Source organism: Trachypithecus francoisi, unplaced genomic scaffold, assembly GCF_009764315.1.
Source record: "Trachypithecus francoisi isolate TF-2019V2 unplaced genomic scaffold, Tfra_2.0 Lachesis_group7, whole genome shotgun sequence".
NCBI lineage: Eukaryota > Metazoa > Chordata > Mammalia > Primates > Cercopithecidae > Trachypithecus > Trachypithecus francoisi.
Window position 1 is genome coordinate 80,946,760 of NW_022681472.1, and position 27,122 is coordinate 80,973,881.

The window sequence follows — 27,122 nt, forward strand, 5'->3', positions numbered from 1 at the left end:
TGTCTGTAAATATTTTGAAAGTAGAGCACAACAGTGTTTCCTCATGGATTGAGACATAAGAGAATGAGATTGCCAATAATGTTCGAGATACTAGAAAAGGATGTTTCCATTTTGAACTGAGATGGAGGATACTGTTGGAGGGCAGGCTCAAGGAGGAAGACCAGGGGTCTATTCATTAGAAACAGTGTTGGCCATCTCAGTAGAAACATCAAGTAGGCAATAGGACACCATAGCTTTGGGGCTGGCAAAGGTGTTAGTGTTGAAGGTGTAAATACGGGAGTCAGCAACACGTGGGATTTTTAAAGTCATGAACTAATAAGGTCCCCTAGGGAGTGAATGTAGTTATGAGAAGAGAAGAAGACTGACTGACCCCTAACACATTGCAGAGAAAGCAACTGGGAGAAGACAAAAAGTTGGCAAATTAGACTGAGAAGGAACAGTCAGTGACACAGGAGAAAAACCAAGACAAGGAATATGCTGGCAATCTAGCAAAGGAAGTATTTTTAGTAGGAAGAAGCCATCAGCTGGATCAAAAGCATTTAGGTCAAGTAAGAAGAGAACTGAGAATTGACCCCTGTATTCAGCAATGTATGGTCTTAGCAGAATCATCTAATTTCCTGTTTCGGTTTCTCCTCACGCACAACACAATATTTACTGAGCATTTACTATATGCCAAGTACTTCCCAGGCTTTGGGGATAGTAAACCAAATAAAATGTTCCCTCAAGGAGTTTACAACCATTCAATCGATTAAACCGTATTTACTGCACAATTACTACATGTAAGACACTGTACTAAATACTATGGGAGATATAAATGTGGTGTAAGACATGTGTTTAACCTAATTGGAAACTTCAGACAGAAACACACAGACTTGTAAATTGCAGTATAAACAAAGCCAACAAGAAATGTCAAAATGAAGTATAAAGTTTCAATAAATGGCAGCATACAAGACTAAATGCCCTGTGATGAAAGGATAAGTAATCTAAATTGCAAAAATGTAGAAAAGCTTCATGAAAAGACACACAAATAAAAAAGTGCAGGGTTGGGGAGCCTATGACATTGACATTGGAGGTCAATAAATGAGCAATTTTGAGGATAACAGAAAATGAATATAAAAAGTAAGTGCAACAACATGGGTGAACCTGAAGGACATTTTGCTAAGTGAGATAAACTAGTCACAGAAGGAAAGATACAGTATGATTTGACTTACACGAATACCTAAAATAATCTCATAGAAGCAGAGAGTGGAAAGGTGGCTTCCCGGGGCTGGGAGGAGGATGAAATGGGGAGTTACTGTTCAATATACATGAAGTTTCAATTATGCAAGAAAAATATGTTCTAGAGATTGGCTGTACAACATCATGCCTATGGTTAACGATACTATACACTTGCAAATTTGTTAAAAGGACAGGTTCTATGGTAAATGTTCTTACTGCCATAAATAACAACAAAAACTTAATAATTATGAATTTCTTAAAAAGTAAGTAGAGATACATCGAGAATGGATGGGGCCACTTGTATGACTTTGGAATTTGATCTTTTCTGTGCTATGGCAAGGATGGAGTTTGGGGGATGAAGAGGTTTTAGACCTTTGGATGTATCATAAGGTTTCTATTTTAGGATAATTCAATCTAGTGGTGGCAGTTAAGATGGAGTGTGGATGGGGGTTGACAGGACTCAGAAATAATACCACTGACATGGGTTGCTACTTAGAATAATGTAGGTATTTTAAAGCCTTTTCAATCTCATAGAGGCTTTCCCTCTCCACTGATGGGTGTGTTCTTGTACATTTAGGGTGGGGTATGTGTGTGTTTAAAAAACATCTCTTTCTTAATGCATTGATTTGTAGGTACTCAGTTTTTGCTGCCAGAAATGGAATCCATTCATTTCACACTCTATCACACTCTAGCTGTCACTAGTATTTAAGAATTTAACTGCAATGCTTGGGGTTTCCTTAGATTCTACAACAGAAAGAGCTTAATTTGTTTTAGTATTTACTTTTATCCTATTTTCTAGTGTCATAATTTTATTGCTCACAAACACTGATAAATCAGTGTCTTCTGTTATAATTTTCACCTCTCTCTCTCTCTCTCTCTGTCTTTCTCTCTCTCTCTCTCTCCTCTTTTAATGTAATGCTCTGAGCATGGTGCCTAGCACTTATCTCTCAAAAAATAATACTTCATTCTTATCTTCCATCTCTCAAAAAATAATACTTCATTCTTATCTTCCCTATCTCTTTTTCAGTGTTTGGAAAAATTGTCCAGTAAATATGCCAAAGTAAGGTAGTTTTATTTTTAAGTAATTATTTACTTTTTGTATTGTTTTAAATCTCTTTTTCTTTTCCTATAACCTAGAACTCTCTCAACATTCTCTTTCATTTAAAAACATTTACAGAACACTTATTATATAGGTAACTGAAGTATGAACAGGACCTACCCTCCATCTCACTGAAGGTCTCAATTTCCTAGGAGATTTGGACACTGGTTTAAATCATTGAAGACTGAATAAAATAACAAATATTATATAAACACAAGTAAATTGCTGGGTTTCTTAGTTTTTTATTCCAAATTTTATCAGACAGTGTTTGATAAATTGTTTAAATTCAAATGCATAAATTTCACAATTTTTTTCCAAAGCACTCTTAATATTACTGCTATTTTATCAAAAATTTATTTTATTTTATCTTTTCATTGTTTTATTTGTGATTTTGTGTTGTTGTCTTCCTTCCCTCTTCTAATGGCTTTAAATATTTATTTAGTATGTGTTTTGACGAACGGAGGCAAGATGGTGCATTTCCGGGTTTTTCATCACCAACTTTTCCCCGTGTGCGCGAGGATGCAGCTGGCGCCCGGGAAGGTGCAGACCAACCAGGCATGCGCCAGGTGATGTCAATCCGAAGAGATCAAGATTTACCTGGTGGCACCTGCGGCGCCTCCCCCCCCCCCTGACGCGCCCGTGCCCCGCCTATTGCCCTTCCACTCCTAGAAAAGCCTCCCGGCAGATGCACGGGGCGGGCTTCCTCAGCCCCTACCTTTGTCGGGACTGCATTAGGAACTCTGCCCGAGAGCTCTACTGGGTGACTCTCTCGGCCTCCTTTGCCGGAGGCCAACAGACTTCACCCCCATACCTTTTTCTCTGGAGCTAGATGACCAAAGAATAAATCTGCAGTTTTGCTTTTAGCCTTGCCTACTCGCTGGTTCTTTTGTGCTCGCTCTGGTGGTCTTAGAAAAACAAATCAGTTGGTGCCGAAACCCGGAGGAGACCCCTCCTCAGGCCTCTAAGGGTTGAGGAACCTCCTCCTGCTCCCACACGGCAGACGGACCAGGACCTGAGACCCGCTTCCCTCACTCTCACGGCCTCTCTGGGGTAAGTGCCCTTGTCTCCTCTTTACCTCCCTCGGCCAAAATCCTGCGCAGGTCCGAGGTCCATTTTGAGCCACCAAGTGGCTCGGGAGACCCGTTCAGGACGGAGACGTCCGCCTGAAGGTAATCTCCATTTTGGCTTCAAGAGCCTCCAGTTTGTCTCTGCTGGTTCCAAAGGACGCTTTGAAGCCAGGCAGGGATCCATTTCCATTTCCATTGTGTCCATTGTGTAAGTAAAGAGGAAACAAACGGGAAACCCCCAGTCCAAATTTCCAAAGAGCACCCCTTAGGGTGCCTCCTAGCCAATTTAAAAAACCTTACAGCTTGAACAAGACCTTAGGAGGAAGCGGTTAATTTTCCTTTCCACTGTGGCGTGATCGACCTCAGCAATTTCTGCCAGCGGCTAGGCAAGTGGTCCGAAATTAATTACGTACAAGGCTTTGGGCCTTATGCTCTCGTCCCGACCTGCCCTATATTCCTCCTTCTCTCCCCTCTCTCTCCAACCCCTCCCTTCCTGCCCAGCCTCCTCCTTCCTCCTCCTTATCTACTAGTAATCCACTCGGTCCCGTGCCTCCTTCGGGGCCCCCAACTGGCTGTCTTGAGTCCCCTATCTCTGCCCACACCCTCCTACAGTGTTAGCACCTTTGTGAGAGGTGGCTGGGGCAGAGGGGGTAGTCAGAGTACATGTCCCTTTTTCATTGGCCGATCTTTTCAAAATTGAGAAGCGTTTAGGCGATTTCTCAGCTAATCCACCATATACATAAAGGAATTTAGATACCTTTGTCAGGCCTATGACTTAACTTGGCATAACCTCCAGGTTATCCTAACCTCTACCCTAAACTGACTGAGGTTCTAACCCAGTATACCCGGTTAGATCTGGCCTCCCCCACAGGGGCCACATTTTGGCGTCTTATTTCATTTCTCAATCAGCTCCTGACATTCGTAAGAAACTTCAAAAGGTAGAGGATGGTCCTCAGGCACCAATACAAGACCTGGTTAAATTAGCCTTTAAGGTCTATAACTCCAGAGAGGAGACGGCAAGCTCGCCTGAACAGAAGTTACAGCTCCTAGCAGCGGCTTTACAGCCCAGTCGTAACCCCAGGCCAGAGAGTACACTCCGCAGACTCCAGGCTACAAAAGGAGCCTGCTATAAGTGCGGCAAAGCAGGACACTATGCCAACAGGTGTCCGCAAGGTCCCCGAGCCCCAACGCAGCCTTGCTATAAGTGCAAGGCATCAGGACATTGGACCAGTGAATGTCCTAACCCTCGTGAACCAGCAACCCCCTGCCCTGCTTGCCAGCAGGGAGGACACTGGAAGTCTGATTGCCCCACCCTGAGAACAGGTGCTGCGTCTCCACGTGACCCCCTTTCCCAGGATCCTGGGAGCTCCTTCCAGCTCCTACATCTAGACGACGACAACTGAAGGTGCCGAGACTCGGGGACCCCCATCACCCTCGCCGAGCCGCAGGTAACTCTCCTGGTAGCGGGTAAGACAATCAATTTTTTAATCAACAGCGAGGCTACCTGTTCTGTTTTGCCGTCCTTCTCTGGACCTAGACTTCCATCCAATATCTCTGTAGTAGGAGTAAGCGGAAAGCCATCCACTCCACAAAAACTCCACTCCTTAATTGCTGCCTGGCCAACAACTACTCTGCGCACTCGTTCCTCATTCCCAGCTAAAAAGGGCCCCTACCGAAAGCAATCAGTGGAAATCAGTTTGGCTTTCCCCCACTTGCCTCAAACTTACTAAATTTTAACTATCTCATACTCCTTAACCTTGCTGGGACCTTCCTTCTGGGTTTTGCCCCTATTCCAACAAATGCTTCCATTCCTCATTCCTATACTAATACTGTGCCTTATTTTATTCTTCATCCGTACGTCCAAATGCCAACCATGGGCCGACCTTGACGACGCCCCTTAACAGCAGGAAGTAGCCAGACAGACCACGGCGCCCCTTATCACTATTACCAATAAAAGGTTGGAATGTTTTGACGAACGGAGGCAAGATGGTGCATTTCCGGGTTTTTCATCACCAACTTTTCCCCGTGTGCGCGAGGATGCAGCTGGCGCCCGGGAAGGTGCAGACCAACCAGGCATGCGCCAGGTGATGTCAATCCGAAGAGATCAAGATTTACCTGGTGGCACCTGCGGCGCCTTCCCCCCCACTCCCCTGACGCGCCCGTGCCCCGCCTATTGCCCTTCCACTCCTAGAAAAGCCACTCCCGGCAGATGCACGGGGCGGGCTTCCTCAGCCCCTACCTTTGTCGGGACTGCATTAGGAACTCTGCCGAGAGCTCTACTGGGTGACTCTCTCGGCCTCCTTTGCCGGAGGCCAACAGACTTCACCCCCATACCTTTTTCTCTGGAGCTAGATGACCAAAGAATAAATTTGCAGTTTTGCTTTTAGCCTTGCCTACTCGCTGGTTCTTTTGTGCTCGCTCTGGTGGTCTTAGAAAAACAAATCAGTATGTATTTTAGTTTGACGGTGAGTTTATTGTGTTAGCATTTCCTTAGTAATAGTAATAGCATAAATTAATATTCTTTTTGCTGGGTGATTACTTATTTAATACTACTACTTTGTATTGTGTGCTTGTTTTTGCTTTGTAAACATATCTTTGTAGGCTACAATTTACTGTATTTTATTTTGAAATTTAGAGGAGATCTTTTTTAATAGAAACCACTAGGATGTCCACAATAAATGGTTATTTCTGACACATGTTGGATTTTCCTTTTTATCTAACAAGTTTACTGTTGCTATTCCTAGAGTTCCCTTTTTACGTATCTATTATGTGTAATAGATGCTTTTAAACTCTTCCTCTTTTAAACTCATTTGAAAGATAACTGTAACTCATCTAATTTTCCTTATCTTTTAAAAGATTAACATTAATATGGGTTTTTAGGGTCAGTTGCCGTGGCTCATGCCTGTAATTCCAGCACTTTGGGAGGCTGAGGTGGGCAGATCACCTGAGGTCAGGAGCTCGAGACTAGCCTGGCCAATGTGGTGAAACCCTGTTTCTACTAAAAATACAAAAAAAAAAAAAAATTAGCTGGGCATGGTGGTGGGTGCCTGTAGTCCCAGCTACTTGGGAGGCTGAAGCAGGAGAATTGCTTGAACTCGGGAGGCAGAAGTTGCAGTAAGGAGAGATTGCGCCACTGCACTCCAGGCTGGGTAAGAGAGCAAGGCTCCACCTCAAAAAACAGAACAAAACAAAACAAAGAAACATGGGGTTTTAGGACTCTTCACATTTTCTCTCCTAAGTTTTTCTGTTTTAAAATTAGCAGATTACTTCTACTCTATGAGGAACAGGAATCTAGGCAGCCTCTTGGCCTACCCTCTGTTAGCAGATGATGTCAATTTTAGCAAATCTGGCTACAGGTGTTCTTAGGTCCTTCCAACAACCTTAATGGACATGCCGGCTCCAGATCAACAGAAAATGGGGCTCAAAAATGGGGCTCAGTCAATGATAATTTCAACTCTTTTCCAGCTGTTCTATTTAACACCTAGAGGACACGTTAATATCATTTCTATTCTGAGTTCCTTTTCAAGGTGAGTGTCATCTGCGGCATTGAATTTCACATTAGCCGTATACTTTCACCCATAGACACAGTCCACGTGAAGGAATTCTGGAGAGACAACTGCCTGGCAGCAAAACGAACGGTGCCCTAATTTTACAAAAACTTCTTCTTAGAGGTTATAGAGGTGAGAAAAAAAAAAAAAAAAGTACGTGTTGCTAGCACGAAGGTTGGTCTAAACGTGAAGTAGCCTTGACATGTGGCAATTTGCAAAGATTTTGTACATTACAGGTACCGTACTTCAAGGCTGGTCATAGGACCAGTGGACCAAGAAACAGGGATATGGTTTGTGGGGGCAAGGTAGATGCTCTCTAAGAGCAGTCAACTGTTATCCATTTTTTGAAAAGATCAACATCTAAGAGTAAGGCCAGGACAGTGCATTTAAGAGTTAACCATGACTTTTCTCAGAAAACGTGACAAAAAAACAAGTCTGAGAAAGTACCTTTTTGTTCTCTTTGTGGTTTGGAGCTAAGAAGTGTAAATGGGTGGAGGTACGCTTGAGGTTTACATCTTCTTTTGTTTTTGCATAAAGATTTTAGTTCTTTATACTCTTGGGCACCTTTTGCTTACATACATCCAGCTCAGCTTTGCCCTACATGGACAGCAAACCACAGCACAGGAAAAGTGCCACCAAAAACAAAGCGAGGCTAATGTCACAGATACCACGAATTCCCCAAAACCTAAAAGGGATGCTTACATTTTCCTTGTCCTTTAGTCTAAAAGGTGGCTTTAGCCCAGAAGTTAATAGGACAAGTGATCTTGTCATGTCTGTGAAGCACAGAATGAAGTCCACAACAAAGTTTTGAAAAACTGTATAGATACAAAAAATAATAATAACCTTGGGACTATTTGTACAAAAGGGCAAACTACTGGTGTACCAGCAGCTGTATTTCCTAATGTTACACTGTGCCTACAGTTCTAACTTGTAACTACTAAACAGGAAGGTATTTTTTCCTTTCTCTCAGTTCACTCACCTCCTGTAATTTATCTTACATTGATAGTGAGCAATTACAATCTCTGCAAAAATAAAATGATAGCCCGTTAAATGTATATTTTTTATAACCACAACAGAAGGAAGAATCCCTAGTTTCCCCAAGACCAAATATAATTTTATTCCATGCTCCTCAAACTACCTGTGGGAAAAGGATAATTTTATTTTTTTAAATTTCTAATGCTGATTGTTTCATAAAATAGAATAAAAATCAATTACTACAAAAATTATTAAAAAGGCACAAAATGCAGCTCTTTTTTTATTATTAGATTCAACAGACCCGAAATTTCTTTGCCAAACATCTATAAAAGTTTCTAAAGACTTACTCTCAATTTCAGTACTCATCTTGTCAGAGATAAACATTTGCAGACCTGTATTGGCCTGTTGATGGCCTTGGAATATAACCTTTCTACAGTTAAATATTCTGAGTGAATATTGTGATTGATCTTTTTTTGAATACACATTAATTGAAATATTTGTATGTATGTATGTATGCATGTATGTATGTAGCTATCTATCTATCTATCCACCCACCTGTTTATCGTCTATCTATGATTTACCTATCCATCATCATCTATCTTTACTTTGTATATTATTGCTTCCCTAGTTTGAGGTCATATGCTTCAATGTTATTTTATTCTATTTTCTTTTCTAAATTTGTTTACTTGTGGCTACAAAAACATCTCTCACTAATGGATCCCAAACCAATTGCAAGAAAGCTGGGAAGAATGTGTGTGCTCTGTGTGTGTGTGAGATGTTGGTTATTTCTATAACAATTTACTGCAAAGTGTTAAGAACTTGTGGGAGAGTAGTCACTTGGCTCTGATTAGTGAATGTTCTTTTTATGTTTTCTGACTGCAGATTTTTAAGTAAATAATAAAAGTCACATTAAAAAATGAACCTGTTTATATTTTAGGCTTTGTTTCCTTTATTTCTTAATATTAATCTTAAGGGTAATGTTTTGATGGCAGAAATGCTTTTGGATATTCTTTGGTTATACCTCAAAGTTTTCACAATGAATAGCTTAACTGACCAATCTTTTTTCTCTTTTTAGACGCTTTACTGCTGTTGATTTTTTCGTCATAGTGTTCATTTTTCAAAATTATGTTTTGCTTAGTTTGAATCTTAAAATTATTTGTTACTTCTCATTTTTAAAGATGAAGGACTTACTTAACAATGTTTTTCAGTCCCTATGTCTTAATTCTGTTTTCTATGACCTGCAGAGACCAAAATTAGCATATCTGAGACCTACCACTCATTGTAATTGCTTTATCCTAGATTTGTGTTGATTTTCATCTAAACCCTTATTTTCTGAAAGTCTAAAAGGCAAAGTCTGAAGCTATTTATCTTCTTGTATCTTTAATATTACTTACCTTCCTCCTGGACTCACGTAAGATTATCCTTGCATTTGGAGGGAAGGGAAAAATACTTTTCTGTCTACTCTCCTCTAGATTCTCAGTTGAAGCTCTGCAACAAAAGAGAGATTAATGAGCAAAGAACTAACAGTTTACTAATGTGTATATCTCATATGTACATGAGAGAAACTCAGGGATAAGTAACTTAAAGGTTTGGTTAGAACTCGGACTTACATAGCAAAGGAACAATAAAGTTTTAGAGAAGTGACAAGACAGAGGAAAGGGACCTTTAACCTCTAGGAATAGTAAATTGCGGAAATGCAAATATATGAAAAACTAGTGGTAGACGAAGTGTAGTTGGTAAAGTTTATTCTGCAGACCCTTCTGGTACCATCCCTTCTCCAGGCTGACAAGGATCTAAAGGTGATTAACTTTCATCTTTCCTGGTACAGAGGTGAAGAGGTCCATTTTTGCAAATTTACTTCCTAATTTTAGGAAAACAGGTGGAGGGCAGAGCGCTGCTTCTTCTCCTTCTTTTTTTTTTTTTTTTTGGTATCTATATCTTCACAATTTTTTTACTCAAAATTATAATTATGCCAAAGTGGCATTTTTGCTACCCATGACATTTAAGGTCATAAAACTTGAAAATTAGAGGAAAATTTTTCTCTTCCAATATGGTTTCTAAGAAAAAAAAATGGTAAATTAAAATTAATTTCCATATGAGATTTCATATCTGGGATTTTAAAAGCAATGTGCAGTGAAAAATCACATCTCTAGTTACACAAAAGTAAATGCAGATCATGGAATAAAAACAAGAGCTAAAGAGTAAAGAGAAAAAGGAGATAAAAACACATATGAAAATCTCTTCTGAAACAGCACCTGGGTTTGAGAAGAAAATTAAGTTGCTTTCTTGTACAGCACAGTAACTAAGACAATGGACTCTGGAGCCAGATATCTATGTTCAAATCTATCTGACACCATTAATGTAATTGTGATTGGGGTCAAATAACCTCCTTAAGTCTGAAATAAGTGGGGATAAAAAGAATACCTTTCTTATGGTATCATGAGGAATAAATGACTTAATATATTTAAAGCATTTAGCATAGTGGCTGAGTATATCAAGATGTATCAAGAATAGGTATCAAGATGAATGTGACATACTTTATGTTCTTTGAGAGCTATCAGTAACTCCTATAAGCAAAATATAAAGCAGTGAAAGTTAAATGCTTGAAGATGGACAGATAGATGAGCATAGCAGTGTGGGCATTAGAGTATCAATTCAATAAATAAAGAAACTGAGACCCAAAGAGTTTGTGATCTCTTGGTTAGCAAGATCACAGGCTGAGAATACAACTTCTTTTGCCATCTCCAAGGAGAGAACGAAGGAGGAAGGCTTTTTTTCCTCTGTGTAGCATAAGCTCAATTTCTTTACTTACTAGCTGCATGGTCTTTGGGGAGTTGTTCAGCTGCCCTGAGCCTTAATTTCTGTATCTATGAAACAGAGACGATAGTAATACCTACCTCTGAAAATTGCTGTGAGTATTAAATAAGATGATGTGTATAAAGGGCTGTGCAGAGTGCCTGGTTTACAGCAAGCATTCAATAGATTTTAACCTCTATTAATAGTAACATTTTATTTCATCTCAATACTATTTGTGGAGAGTAGATTAGATACCTGGAGATACATAGTCCAGATTAGTACTAGTTTTGTATCAAAGTTTTGCTTCTGAATAGAGAATACAAGACAGGAGCAATCAGAAATAATAAATACATAAATACTACAATTACAAGGCAAAGTCTTCCCAGAAGAAGTAATTAATTGCAAAACAAAGTGACATGAGTTTTCCTCCTTTCTCTTTAAGCTCCCACAAGAGGCTATAAAATGCCTCAAAATATTCCAATGTATGTGCTTCAGAAAAAAAGAGAAGAAAAAAAGCTCTGGACAATGCAGTTTATATAAAGTCCCTTGGGCAATTCCTGGCACCCAAAAGGTGTTCAATATAGGTTGAATTGCCTCTTTATGTAAATGTTTCTATGCCTTCTCCACAAATATCCAATATCCCCTAAGTATGTTTGTCAACTTCAAGGTCTGAGTAATGCCAAAAGAGAAAAAAAAAAGAACAACAAAAACAACAAAAAGAAAACCTGTCCTTTGTAGGGGAAAGTTATGGCATTCATTTGCACATAATTTGGATTAATAATAAAGCATCTAGAAATATATGCTTTTAAGGGCTGTTTTTAAAATGTAATATGGCTAAGCCTCTGAAAGCTGTCGTTCTTTTTGAAAGATGATTGTGGCCTGAATGATAATGAATGTCACTGACAACCAATAAGTTAGAGAACTCTTGGAAGCAAGACTCATGATGAGAAAAATCACAAGTAGTTCTAAGGTGCAGAGATGCTATTCTGTGAGCCGTTCAGTTGCTAATGCAACATGAGTTCCCTGAGGCCTGGGGACGCACAGCAACCTGTGTCGGGCCCTGGAGGCAGCCCGTGAAGGGTGGGGCAGAACCCTGTTCAGGTGCCCAGGTTCCCATCAAAAAGAAAACACATACACTCACAAGCCAACCAAATTACATTGTCCAAGGTCAATAAAAATTCTGTAATGAGGAGTTACAATGCAGAATGTGATTCAGGCCAGATGAGAGGCATAAGCAGTAACTTCTTTGAGTTACGGGTACAAGAAGGCACTGAGGAATGCAAGGACCAGGGAAGGTTTTATGGAAGAGGTGAGATCTTGAGCTGAAACTCAGTGGATGCTCAGCAGCAGAAGATGCACGAAAGAGCTGAGTTGCCAGGACCATGAGAATAGTCTGCTATATAAGGGGAGCACGCAAAATAATGTTCTGCACTTGGGAAACCTACTGGGGCACCTCTTAGAATTATCATGCTATGGCTTGATAAAATGTGGTAACTAGGGACCTAGACTCCTCAGGGAGGGTGATTTTAGTAGCCCCTCCAGGAAGGCCACCTACACTGACAGAGGCACTAGCCAAAGCTTCACAAGGAATCTAAAACAGTGTCAGAGAAGGGGGATGATGACCATCACTTATGGCCTCAGGTCTAAATGCTACAACAGATTACTTTATTTCACTAACTTTTCTGTATATAAATTTTCTTCCAGAAATTGTGACTAACCAGAAAATGTAAGAATCTGTGACAGATGAGACAACTTAATGTGCCCCACCTAGAGTATTTCAGGGCAGTGTTTCCAATGCTTGATTGTCTATTGGGAATAGAATAACCCAGCTCCTTTGTCTTAGGTCATGACCACCCTAGGGTATATTTTATACTTCAGAGCCTTCCGCAGAACAGGCTGCAGTTGGAGCTTCCTGAGAAATCACACGTCAGCTTGGCTTCTTCCCTTCCCTCTCCTGATTCCTGCCTGCCTTCTTGTAAGAGAATATCCTTAATACATCATTTATACTGGGATCCCTGCATCAGGATCTGCTTCTGGACCTACAAGAAACATGCATTGGATGTGGATTGAGCAAAAGTTTAAAGGACAGAATCAGCACATTTAATTCGCCTGAGGTAATTGTTCTCATTTAGGTAGAAAAAGAGTGAATGAACATTCTGAGAACGAATTTGGAAATCCAGTTATTGGATGGTGTATTGCAGAAACTTAATGAAGCTAAATAAATTCATAATTATTTTTTGCCTGTCTATCAGCTGAGACAGCTTATTACACATGCTACAGCTTAGATTCAACTGAAATGTAATAGAGTCTGTGTTCTTTGTGCTACAAGAACCCATGACTTTCTACCTAAGGGCTCCCTCTGCCATGATAATATGCTTGACCTGATGTCAGGTGAGTTGAAATGCAGGGAATTAATACCCTCAGGACAGCTGTCAACTAATAGCTAATGGGAATTGTTAAATTAAATATTTCAGATGTCTTACTGCTAAGTTGAGTCATCTCTGAGGCTGTTCTGCTCCATCTCCTGGAGATTGAGACCTTGTTTCCTACAATGACATTCCCCTTTAGCTTCTTTTTCTTGCCTCTCTCATTCTCCAGCCCCCTACTGATGTTTCTTGGGATCCCATTTCAAATCTATTTGCAATAATCCTGTGTCAGGGTCTACCTCTGGGGGAACCCAAATTAAACCATGCAGTTTCCACTTCAGACCTTTCCTACTCCTCTGAGTGCCCTCTCCTGAGATACAGCATCTATAAGAGGCAATTTACCTATGGCACTACTCTGTGGTTCTGGGATATGCTTCTTCTGAAGTTATTCTACACTTTGTAACTCATATTTATGAATATGGTTAGTAACGATACATACTTTTGTTTTTTAAATTGTGACTATGATCTTAACAATCTTGAATGATATTGCAGACAATACATTTGGGATAAAGAAAACCAAGACTCCTATTAAGGAAATCATAAACCATCCCAGAAGTGGTGTACAGCTGTTCTGCAAGTCACCAATTCAGGCAGTATCTATCAAGTCTTGAGCATGCTTAGGGTACTGTGTGAGAGCCAATATAGTTGTGAGTGTGGATGTGACTTTGAGGAATACATCCCATAGTCATGAAAGCAAAGAGGATGTTCACATTGGTTAATTAAAAAGGAATAAAACTGATTTCAGTATGTGGCTTGCTCAGAAGATGTCCCAAGAATTAGCTTTTAAGGAGGAATTCTCTCCTGGGTTTGAGTTAAAAAAGTCAATCCTGAAATAAGTGACTATCCAGACCCCCAGAGTGGCTGGTTACCATGTTCTAACATTCATTAGGTTTCATGAGATGTAACACAATTGATTAACATAAATCATTCTATTTCATATTCTACATCCTAGAGTCTTCAGTTTTTGCAAATTGCTTTATGTGAGTTTGTCTTGTTTCTACAGGATTTGAGATGTGTTCTGTAAATCCAGTGTATTGTACAATTTTAAACATATATGGTGACTTCACCCACTTTTTAATTTCACAAGAATTTATTAAGTACTTATAGTGCTCTAGGCACTGCCTTCTGAGAACAGATGCCCACTCACTACTGCAACCCTATGTCTCCCCTTGCCATGAAAAAACAACAGAGAACACATGATCTTGACCTGTAGGGAGCTCCTGGTCTAGCTGCAGAGACAGAAAAAGAAGGAGGAACTTGTTAAACAGTGTGGTAAGTGTTGTGACTGGAAAGGGTAGAGAATAGAGGAATTTCAACCAGACTCAGCTTCAAGGTGGTAGGGAAGGCTGGGGGCTGAAGTTGGGGCCTGGGATAAATTCAGAAGAGGTATCCTCTAAATTCTTATATACATACATTGGGACTTAGCCAGTTGGAGGGAGGGCATTGAAGGTGAAAGGAAAGGCACAAGCAAAGTCCTAGACATGGAGAAGTGCAGGGGGTGTAGGAAAGCAGCTGGAGGTTCCGCAGAGCTGGAATGTAGAGTTGGCTAAGGGCTGGCAAGAAAAGGGGGTGACCTGGAACATGAAGGGCTTGAATGTTGTGCTATGTAGTATAGGCTTTCCTTGAAGGGCAATAGGGAGAGACAGAAAAATTTTGAACAGGTTGGTAACAAAATCAGATTTTCACTTTTGTTCATTCTGGCTTCTCTGTGGAAACTAAATTGTGAGAAAAAAGAGTGGAAGGAAGGCGGCCATTTTGGAAGGTAGTACAGTAGCCTTGGAGGGATGAGGTGACACACTGATTGAGTCAGCGTGAGTGCAAATAGAGAGGTGTAGAAATGGGTGTTCACAGGGCAAGAAAGGCTATGTGTAAGAAGGTGGGGTGGGGTGGGGCAGGCAGGCATGGGAAGGAAGTGCATCACATGCAAGTAAGTGAGCTAGGCTGCAAGGAGGTATGCCTCAGCCTCTTAGCCTTACTTGGGGTGGGGGGCGGGGGTGGGAACGACCACAACCTCCTTCCTGTTTCTGGTTTTCCTGTTTGATGTTATTTCTGTGTGAAACTCTTCTAGAAGATCTTTGGTCAAGTGTGACAAGACCTACCACAAACTGTACCCTTTCATCTGCTGACAAAACCTGCTGACAAAGCAAAAAATCTACATCCTGTTCTTTGTCTCATAGCTGATTAGCTGAGATAATAACTCTGCTCTCTGAAGCTTACTAAGAAAAACCACAACCACTACCGAGAAAAACATCTCCAAATGTTTTGGAAACTGTGACGTCTGCAGTTTGCAAACTGACCAGTGTTAAACCACATCATTTGCATTTGTGTTTACCCCTCCCTATAAAAGCCAAACTGCCTAAGAGGCTGAGCCATTCCCATCATCTTCAGATAAGAGTGGTTTCCCTATTGCAATAGCCAAAATAAAAGCAATCTTTTAACTTGTCTGTTTCTTTGACAGGATTGGTGCCAATGACTCAAAATGGGACCATGCCTTCAGATCTCCATCTGCTCCACCCAGGTAATAAGGACACTTGGAGCCTTTTTGCTCCATTTGTGACTGGCAATACAAGGACCTAAAGGTAAGCCCTATTCCTAATTCAGTGTTCCAGACTCTTGTCTGTTGGTAGCATGGTAGGAATTTAATTTTCATTGAGTAGACAGTTGATCTCTAGTGCTGAATTTGTGTGTGTGTGTGTGTGGTCACTTGGTAATCTCTGTAAATGAATTAAATGGTTTGCAGATATTGTGTCTCTGTTAGGTCAGAAAGATGTCAGAAAATTGGGTTTGTTATTTTTGTTTGTTGTCTATTTTTTCTCTATTTTGAACTCAATCAAGAATTTCTACCCAGTGGAACAAAAAGAGCCCTTTATATAGAAACAGGTGAGTTATGTATTTCTGTGTTACGCCTGACCTATGGCTGACCATTTTAGAATAGAATTAATGACCTATGGCTGACCGAGATTTTAGAATTAAAATGATAAATTTTCTAGATCAGTATGTATATTTATGTGTCTGTGGGTATGTAATATTTTCCTGCCTCCAGATGGTATTACTAAATTAGACTATCAAAATTTTTAAAGGTACTATTTTCTGATTGACTTAGAGCTTACTAAGGTCTTATATATATAAAATATTCAAAAATTTCTGGAAATTAAGATAATTGCATTTCTACTTTTAATATTCTTATATATACTAGCTCAAATATTCTAAGAATTTAAGTTCACATAATTTAGGTAAATTTTGGCAAATGAGACTAGCTTTATATTGTTGGTTTAATTAAAACAGCTATGTCTTCTGAGTTCTCAGTATTTGGTATTACACAAGCATACAATTTAAGCTACTTGGGCACATTCTTCCTCAGCTTTTACAGGTTTCTTGGTTTAATAATCTATCATTTTAGTTACTATATATTTATAATTATAAAAATATAAATTTTCACTTAGTTAAATTGAATCACTGTTTTGACAAATGTTAATTCAAAAGTAACTAATTATATTTTATAGTGTGTCATCTTGGCTCAAGACCAAGATCTTTTGATAACATAAAACTTTACACTGATGCTAAATTTGGTAAATTAATGGGCATTAATTAGATACCTAGATTATCTAACTAGAATAAAATACTGAAGCATTAATTACTAAGTATAATTTTCTGCTTATAGACTTTTTGTCTATTATTTTTTATATAATATGGAGAGTCTATATATTTGGGTGTGTTAACGAACATTTTTTTTTTTTTTTGCTACAGTGAGTTGTATTATAGGGATGTTTATTACTGCAAAAATTATGAGATGTATATTCCTAAGATGTTAATCTGCTATGAAATAGTGTATATGAAAATAGTTCACAATTATCCACTGAAAAAGACTCTTCCCTTGACCAAACTTGAGTCAGGCTCCTTGGAGCATTCTTCCTAAGTAGACTTTGACGTTGGTCTGCCCAGTCCAGTTTTGGCAAAGATTCCTGCTTAGCGAATTTATTAAGAATTTACTAATTCTTGATATTAGACCACTGGATATTTGATCAAGTTTCTCACTCTCCACTCTGGATATCTTAGTTTTAGAAAGTAGTTTTATTATTAATAGTTTCATTAATTAACAGTTTTATTATTAAAAATAATTTTATTAAGTCAGTTTAGCAAGAATCCCTCTACCTTGGATATCTAGTTAAGTTCTTAGTAATTTTCCATGTGCTTACCACCTTACTGTACTCTTTGGCTATAAATCCACAGCTGTCTTTGCTGTATTAGAAGTTGAGCTCAGTTCCATACAGAAACCTCTCTCCCCTACTGCAGCAGTTTGAATAAGATCTATCTGGCTGTTTTAATACATATCCAGTAACTTTTCTTTTATACTACCTCCAAGGTTTCTCTATGCAATAGGAGTTACTGTAGTTAAAAGTTATAATCAAGGCCGGTCACGGTGGCTCACGCCTGTAATCCCAGAACTTTGGGAGGCCAAGGCGGGTGGATCACGAGGTCAGGAGTTTGAGATCAGCCTGACAAACATGGTGAAACCCCATCTCTACTAAAAATACAAAAATTAACTGGGCGTGGTGGCGTATGCCTATAATCCCAGCTACTCAGGAGGCTGAGGCAGGATAACTGCTTGAACCCGGGAGGCGGAGGTTGAAGTGAGCTGAAATTCCTCCACTGCACTCAGCCTGGGCGATAGAGTGAGACTCTGTCTCAAAACAAATTTAAAAAAAAGTTATAGTCAATATATGTCAATGAGATGAATGAGACTCTAGTAGAAGTGACTGTGGCAGAAAGGAACATTTTGAGTGCAAGGTATGCAGGATATTTTTTTGTTAAGGAAAACAAGAGTAATTTTTTTCTGAAGTCAGATGAGTAGTTATTCCAGGATGAGAAACGGGAAGGTGTAGGGCAAAACCCTACAAAACCCTAACTAGATAGAGAAAGCTGTAGGAGGTTCATGGATAGGAAATTTTATTTCTTGTAGTCACAGCAGCTGGCTAAAGCTTAATAGGTTTATTTACAAAATTTTTAATATAAGCGTTAGTATCAAATATGCAGATGCAAAACTAGCATTTGTTTTATTCTCTATTAAAATATTTTATTTGGATTAGTGTAGTCTCTTAATAAGAGTTTGTAAAATATTTTTCTTTACCTTCTGAGTAATCTGCTTAGAAGATAAACATTCAGAATCTCATCAGAATGATTTTCTGTGCTTTGTACTGACTTTCTCGAGTCCTTGATTGTTTAAGAGAACAGTCTTCATATAAAAGAGATGAAGTTCTTTGCAATACGTTATCTTCTATATCTACTCTAAAATTATTTTACATCATTTGATTAAATAGATAACCAAGTACTATTTCTCAGTAATCCATTATCCTACTTAATTAAGTATTCAAATTTCCTGACAACGTTTTATATTTTACCTTCTGAAAATCAAATCCTAAATGGTATCGTTTTACACTGTCAAGGAAAAAAAAATGTACAAATCTGAAGTTAAGTGAGGAAAACATTACTAAGGGAGAATCTTACAATAGAATGATGCTCAAGATCTAAGCCAGGAAAGTCTCAGGCATGGGGTGAGCAAACAAAGCTATTATATGCAGAGACCTTGGGAGAGATGCTTATGGAAAGTGGAAGGGGGTTTGATGCTAAGAGCTGGTATATGTGTGTGGGGGTGGGGGCATTGAGTGGATGGGGGACTGTGGGGAGGTGAGGGATGATGCTGAAACTTACTGGGCTACATCAAATATTGGTAGCAGAGAAGTTAAGGCACGAAGACTGGTTTATGGTTAGGCACATGGAGTGGGACTCTGGGTCTAAGACAGAGAAAACAAATTAGAATACTGGAGGAGGTTCATATAGATTTGACCACCTAGTAGTTTAGGCAAACCAACCTAAAGTTGTGTCAAGGACAGAGTTTAATCGCCCTATCAGTCCTCCACTCTTGTTCAAGAAAGGCTCAGTGAAAGTATCCTTGAACAGAGAGACAAGGAGAATCTCAAGTAGGAGATGGCGGAGTTAAATAGTCCCAGGTCAGGATTGCTCAGTTTTGTTCCTGGAGGACTAGTTAAACCATCTGTTTGGCATGCTGGCAAAGGTCAGTTGTTTTAATGTCCTTCATATCAGGCATCTTAAAAGTTGGATGCCTAAAAGAAAAAAAGAGAAATGTTAATATAAAAGGAGATATTAATGTGAGAAAGACAGAAGTTGAACCCAAGGGTATCCATTCCAGGAGGTTTCAAGAAGTTAGTGGATGAGCCCTTTCGATCATGTAGCATTGATCTTTGAATGTTTTGATGCTCTTGGTAATGCTGCCCAGAGTCTGGGTTACCTCTTCTATTAGAACATATGTGACCTGAGCATTTCCCCATTCTTTTTTTGTGGTCCAGTCAGGGCTTGTCCAGAGAAAAAGAGAACCATGCATAGTCTGCTAGCAATGATGGATCTTCATAAGTTTATAACAAGTCATCAGACTTGAGCTCGCAGTAATTCTTCAGAGCCTGGGGGCCAGCCACAAGGCAACCTAAGGTCTCAGTTGGGATCTGGATAGTAAGGTTTTCTCAGTGACTATAAGTAACAAAAGAGAAACATTGGAAGGTTAGTTTAGGAGTTTATGACTAGATATTGAGAAAAATTGGAAGAGTTGAAAATTTAGTAAAAGTGCACAATTTGTGCAAGATAACAGATTCAACAGTTTATTAGTAGTTACAAAAACTGGTTTTCCCATAGTATGAGAGAAAGTCAGTTAAATCTCTACCAGAGAAGAGAGCGTCTGCATAACTATCAGTTACCTGCAGTTTACAAAGTGGCACTAAATAGCTCAAACACAAATTAACAGGATCAGAATCTGATAATCAAGAAAGATGTGCTGTGATTTCCCATGGAAACACAAATTTTCTTTCTACAGTTACTCCTCCTGTTTTGATCAAAGACAATCTCAAAGAAAGATTATTCTTGATCACAAATTAAAGTTGGTCTCATGAGATTCGGCCTGGTTATTTGCATAGGTGCAGCAAGAGTGGCAATTTACATTTAGATCATATTATAGTTGCTTTGCTGGAAGTTTTCATAAAGAATGTCAAATTGGACTTTTGAAAGCCTCTTGAGGATAAGAAGCCAAGCCAACAACTCATATCAGATTACACATGCAGTACCTATCGATTTGGCAGGCATTCCTTTCTTCATGAGATCCCACAAATATCCTAAGATTCCAAAGCCTGCTGGGAAGTGACATTCCTTGCTCACCTACAAAGCTGCGAACCCTGCAAAGTCAGGTTTCAAGCCAGTTTTCACAAGAGGAGCTTTGTAAGCATTGGCCCCATAAGGTCAACCTTAGTTCCTTAAAAGTGTCTGGTCATATCTGATCAAATAAACGTCATTATCAAATATGACATCCAGGCAAAGCCTTGGTTGTATTACCAATGTTTTTGTGCCCTGTTAACAAAGAGGACAGACTCTTATGGAATCTATGCAAATAACTATATTGCCATGAAAATAAGAAGACTCAATGAGAATTTCCAGATTTTGAAAGGATGAGTCAGGGAAGAAAAGAAAGAAGTTTCATTTCTGTTTACTAGAAATTAGCATAGTCTATGAAATTGTTATGAGTGATGAATAGCTTTAAAAAAAAGGGGAGGGGCTTTCTTATGTCCAGAAAATAGAATATTAGGCCAGGCACGGTGGCTCACGTCTGTTATCCCAGCACTTTGGGAGGCCAAGGCAGGCGGATCATGAGGTCGAGAGATTGAGACCACCCTGGTCAACATGGTGAAACCCTGCCTCTACTAAAAATACAAAAACAGCCGGGTGTAGTGGCACTCCCCTGTAATCCCAGCTACTCGGGAGGCTGAGACAGGAGAATTGCTTGAACTTGGGAGGCAGAGGTTTCAGTGAGCCGAGACCATGACATTGTACTCCAGCCTGGACAACAGGAGCAAAACTTTGTCTCAAAAAAACAAAAACAAAAAAAGAAAAAAAAAAAAGAGAAAATAGGAAAATAGTACATTAAAGGAATAGCCCTATTCCAAAAAAGTCCCATAATTATCCATCATCAGTTAATTCACTCCTAAGTAATTAGTTCTTGTCCCACTTGATCACGGATTAGTAGTCTTATGAATCCATCTCTTTTTCAGCTAGAGTTCTGGAATTCCTGACTCAGTTCATTGTTTTGGTCCCAAAGTTATTTAAGCAACGTAATTAGAAACTTTTACACAAGAGTACCTAGCATAATCCTTTTCCATGTATCTCTGAGTCAGTCCTTTTTTGTTGGACAAAAAAGGACATCTAAAGTCCTCTATAGATGACAAAAGACTTAAAATTGCCGTGGTTAACATGTTTTTGATAATTTTTGAAAGTAAAAGATCTGATGAAAGTTTGCTGTAAAAATAATACAATTGACAGAAAAATTAGTTGTCATTATGGCACTTAAAGTTGCCGCAGAAAGTTTCAGAGAAAATATGTGTAAACATAATAATTAATTTTATTTTCAAAAAAAGGGTGGATATTACATCAAATTTATGAAAGTGGATGGGCATAATTTTTATAGAGAAAACATTTTCAGATATAACATGATCAGCTGGGCGCAGTGGCTCATGCCTGTAATCCCAGCACTTTGAGAGGCGGGGCAGGCGGATCTCAAGCACTAGGTCAGGAATTGGAGATTAGCCTGGACAACATGGTAAAACCTAGTCTCTACTAAAAATACAAAAATTAGCTGGGTGTGATGGCAGTCGCCTGTAGTCCCAGCGACTTGGGAGGCTGAGGCAGGAGAATCCCTTGAGCCTAGCAGGTGGAGGTTGCAGTGAGCTGAGATCGTGCCACTGCACTCCAGCCTGGGCGACAGAGTGAGACTCCATCTCAAAAAATAAAATAAAATAAAATAAATATAAAAGAAATACATGATAATCATGATACATAATATGTCATGAATATATCAAACATATAGTTAGAATATACTAAGAATACATTTAGATTATCAAGCACAGAGATTCAATATATTTGTATAAGTTTAGGAAAAAAATACTCAAGTAGAACAAAAATGTATTTTTACAATGTGGACAACTCAGAAGACATAGCTATCTTTATTTATTAAATCAATTATATCAAACTACTCTCAATGGCCAAAGGTTTATCTAAATTTGGTGAACTTGTATTTTTTTTTAACATTTTGTTAAGCTTTTATAAAAATACTTTTTTCACACTGACAATATTAGAAATTTGATTATCCTAATTTCAAGGAAGTTCAAGAATACTTATGTAGGCTGTCATTCATCTCTAAGCCAACCCAAAATGAGCTTATTTAAGGTGTATTATAATTTAATGTGGTAATACCATCTGGAGGTAGGAAAATATTACACAAACAAAATGTATGTGCACATGCACAAACACACATACATAAACATATAGGCAGACATAGCCAACTTACAGCTTTAATTTTTAAATTTTAGCCAAGACTTAGGCATAATCACAGAAATGCAAAATTCACTGATTCATATAAAAAACCAGAGTATTGGCTGGGCACGGTGGCTCATGCCTGTAACCTCAGCACTTTGGGAGGCCAAGGCAGTCAGATCATGAAGTCAGAAGATCGAGACCATCCTGGCCAACATGGTGAAACACACTGTCTACTAAAAATACAAAAATTAGCTGGGTATGGTGGTGCATGCACTTGTAATCCCAGCTACTTTGGAGGCTGCGACAGGAGGATCACTTGAACCTGGGAGGTGGAGATTGCAGTGAGCCGAGATCGTGCCACTGTACACCAGCCTGGTGACACAGCGAGACTCCATCTCAAAAAAACAAACAAACAAACAAAGAAAGTAATTTCATTGCCTCGCCTTTATAATTTTATAAGGGTAATATTTTTGGTAGATGGGCAAGTTGAAGTAACATGTTCAATATGAGAACTGAAGCGTCTTCACCAATATTTGTGTAGGAGACCCTAAGCTACCCTTGGCTCTGGTGTATAATTCTAGGGAAGTTGTGGACTCAATTTCAAGGGAGCCATGGAGGAGAGACCAAGCGGTCATCTGGTGTCTCCAGAGTCCACCTGAGTGGATAAAACATTCAGCCTGTTTCCAGTGAGCCTTTTTAGCCTCAGGCTGTTGCTCTCTGTGCCTCCTGTGAAGGGACAGGACTTAAGCTCAAGGGATAATAAGGAATTGAGGGGCCAGAGTGGGAGAGGAAAGGTCTGGCAGGAGTGGACAGAAAGGTGGAGGAGATAGAGGGTTGAAAGAGGAAGATCCAAGAATTAAAGGGTGCTGAAGGGCACATGGAAGATGGTAGAAAAGAGAGATTGGGGGATAGGTGATGGAAGACACAGGTCACAGGAGGTGTTGGGGAAGGAAGACTGTCTTTGAAAGAAGCAATGGTAACTGAAAAGTTTTTGAGAGAGAGCATTTTTTTTTCTGCCTCTTTGTACCAAATGCCCACCACCACCAACAAAGCATCTATTGCTTCGATGAGATCTTGGTGGTGCAGGATTCAATAACCTTTTGCAGAATGAGACAATTTAGAAAAATTCTACATTCTCCAAAGAGGCCATTGAAATTTAAGTTGTAAAATATTACCATTTTTTCCTGAAGAAAGTGGGTGGAATTATTACCATAGTAACACAGAGCATACCCCACAGTTGAGGGGTCTGGAGAACAACAGCCAAATTGATGGTTTCTCATGATAATGGAAGGGACACCTGACAGTGTTAGAGGCCTTTGGATTTCAACTCAGGTGTGATTCTCAGGAGAGAATGAGGGGCTTTCACCACACTCAAAAAAGGCAGAAGGGAAAGATAGATAAACAGAAGAAAATGACAAAAATGAGAGAAATATAAGTCAACTTCTCACTGTGTTACAACAGACAGATGTCTGGAACACTGGATTAGAATCATGACTTACCACTGTGGATCCTGATTTCCCCAGTCACGGAGAGGCACAAGGAGTCCAATAAGGCAGCACTGGGTGAAGAAAGCAGGAGCCAGGGGCAATGGGCATTTTGTCCAAGTCGTGGCATCATTATTGTCAAAGAAAAGAAGTTTAATCTGGACATTAGTCTAGAAAAACTTTCTGAAGAAGGGGAGCATTGCAATAGAAATGGGGCAACAGCATAACAGAAAGTTGCTCAAATCCTAATTCAGAGAAGGGATGAGTGAGCAAAGATTTTAAGATACATGTGGGAAGTTGAGGGGAAATCAGCAAAACCCTGCAAAGATCTGGGGGTGGGAGGGAATTCTTAAAACTTAACAAACATCCTCAAACATTATATGACTAGGAGAATTGAGACAGGAAATGTTGGTTTGTGGTCAGGCACATGGGGCTGGGTCTGCACCCAAAATGGAGCAAACAAGTTAAAGTGAGAAATTCACATAAAGCAGAGGGCCTGTTAGTCCTGTGCAAAACAGCCAAAAGTTATTTCGGTTAACAGTCAAGCACAATCTTCTTAGCCTCCTCAGTGCCCAAAAGTGCCTTTGAGATTTCTCAGAGGACCTCTGAAAGTTGCAAAGATGTGTTCTTTTACTGTGGGAAAAGACGAGAGTTGGAAATAGTTAGGATTATTTGATATGTTATCATTGACAAGATGTCTAGGATGTATTGTCCAATGAGAAGAGATGCTCAGATTTGCACAGGTTAAATTTGTATGGGTAAAATGTTATTACCATAAACATGTTTAAAACTGTATTCTAGGCCGGGCGCGGTGGCTCAAGCCTGTAATCCCAGCACTTTGGGAGGCCGAGACGGGCGGATCACGAGGTCAGGAGATCGAGACCATCCTGGCTAACACTGTGAAACCCCGTCTCTACTAAAAATAGAAAAAAATAGCCAGGTGAGGTGGCGGGCGCCTGTAGTCCCAGCTACTCGGGAGGCTGAGGCAGGAGAATGGCGGTAAACCGGGAGGCGGAGCTTGCAGTGAGCTGAGATCCGGCCACTGCACTCCAGGCCGGGCGACAGAGCGAGACTCCGTCTCAAAAAAAAAAAAAAAAAAAAAAAAAAAAAAAAAAAAAAAAAAAAAACTGTATTCTACATAAGAAGTTTCTGGAGAATTGTGAATGTGTGTGTGTTTTTTTTTCTTTACACTTTTAAGATTACAGTGTTAAATGTTTATCAAGTTACATTCCGACAGCTAGCAGGATAATAAATGTGTTACTGGCACTCAGAACTCATCCAAGGGAATGTTTACTGGGAATCCCCAAGTACACCACAAGCCAAATAACTTCCAGCATTTCCCATCTTTGTACTTTCTTCATTCCCATCTTTGCCCAAGTCATCTGGTTTTTCACAGACCACCATTGTGTGGCCAGTGATGGAGTGGCCTCCTGACAGTGAGATCACAGAATCTTCAATAGACACATTGTTGCACCATCTTTTCCAGCAGTCACATTGCCCAGGTGTTCAACATGCCTCTCTTGATCCTTTGGTCCACCATTTTTTGGAGATAGAGGATTAAAGTGAGGACCGGCACTGGTACAGCCTTGTATATTATTTGCAAGTTGATAAACATGGAATCTGCTGTCCTTCAGGCAATCCTGTAATGTGTCCCAACAGCACAACTGGTCCATTTTCCTTCTGCTTGAAATGGATAATTCTCGGTACCAGGCCTTCGCCCTTCAACATGCACTGATGGGGCCACACTCCTGCCTGAGTTCTGAGGATTGCCAGGGAAACAGGAGATGCTATAAGAGATGACAACACAAACCCCAGAATTGTTAATGTTTTCACTGTCCATGATATATTTCTATTTGTCAGACTCCTGGTGTTGTTTTGCTTGATGTTAGATAAAAGCAGTATAGTGTTATCAGTCATTCATTTTATTTTCAAAATTTAACTTGGTTAAAACTTTACTTCTTTTATTTGGAACCAAGATATGCTAGGCTGGTAGTTTTACATTGGGGATTCACTTCACTTACCTTTGCATTTTTATTAATACTCTAATGTTCAGAATCTACTTCAGATTTACTTACTCTACTTGATAACTTTGATATATTTTTAGTAAATTCTAATGAAGTGCTAGGTATTTGCGGCATCTAATGTTTCAGGATTTTTATGTTATATATGAAAATGTTTTCTTTGTAAGGTTATATATAAGCATTTTTATAAATTAGATATAGCCTCTTTGAAAATATTGCTAATACATTATATTTATAGATATTTTGTCTAAAATGTTTTTTGGATTGAATTTGTTTTATTTTGTACAACAGAAACAACCAGATGTGTTTGTCAATTGTGTTACTCTTATAATGAACTCTATTCAGATTATTCACTTTTGAAAATTATCAATAATATGTACATGATAGCCATTTTTAGACTTTTGTCATCTATTGATAGTTTTGTTTGTTCTGTTTTACACTGATGTTTCCATAAAATCCTTGCAATCAATTATAGGCTAAGGTTTTCTATCTTCAGCAAAAAAGAACAATCTTAGAGTCTGGTGGAAAAGGATCATGCCATACACTCCGGGGAACAGATTTCTGATGGCATTGTTCAAATGACTATGAAATCATACCATTGGACTGAGTCAGGAGTTGCAGACTTCTAATTGAGAAGCGGATGCATTCATGAAACAAGTAACACAAGATCAGGTGGAAGAAAAGTTAATTTTATCGAACTGAATGAGCAGATGGCTATGATTTTTATTTGAAATATTGTTGATGTTTTATTGTTCTATTTTCTGGAAATAAGAATTTCTTTTATTTTTCTCTTAAGCTGTCACTCAATTTTATAAACTATGCTAATTTCTTGTAAACAGAAATGAAACTTCTTTCTTTTCTTCCCTGACTCATCCGTTCAAAATTTGGAAACTCTCATTGAATCTTCATGGCAATAGGGTTATTTGCATAGATTCAGTAAGAGTCTGTCCTCTTCGTTAACAGGGCACAAAAACATTGGTAATACAACCAAGGCTTTGCCTGGATGTCATATTTGATAATGACGTTTATTTGATCAGATATGACCAGACACTTTTAGGAACTAAGGTTGACCTTATGGAGCCGATGCTTACAAAGCTCCTCTTGTGAAAACTGGCTTGA

The 27,122-nt window shown here is 39.2% G+C and overlaps 1 protein-coding gene and 1 pseudogene across 2 annotated transcripts in view; both read right to left on the reverse strand.

Moving 5' to 3' along the window:
* The window catches only part of LOC117078902, a 61,230-nt pseudogene extending 36,903 nt beyond the window's left edge, over window positions 1–24,327 (reverse strand). Inside the window, exons 1-2 of the transcript XR_004435194.1 lie at window positions 23,998–24,327; window positions 9,302–9,395 (exon numbers count right to left, since the gene is read on the reverse strand). The product of XR_004435194.1 is annotated as a 40S ribosomal protein S24-like (transcript). The remainder of the gene's footprint in view (window positions 1–9,301; window positions 9,396–23,997) is intronic.
* A 936-nt stretch (window positions 24,328–25,263) lies between these two features.
* Window positions 25,264–26,002, reverse strand: LOC117079239 (superoxide dismutase [Cu-Zn]-like). The gene is given in 3 exon segments (XM_033202949.1): window positions 25,264–25,451; window positions 25,454–25,602; window positions 25,604–26,002. Coding segments are annotated over 3 exon segments (624 nt in total). The 5' UTR covers window positions 25,900–26,002; the 3' UTR covers window positions 25,264–25,272.
* Window positions 26,003–27,122: the final 1,120 nt, after the last annotated feature.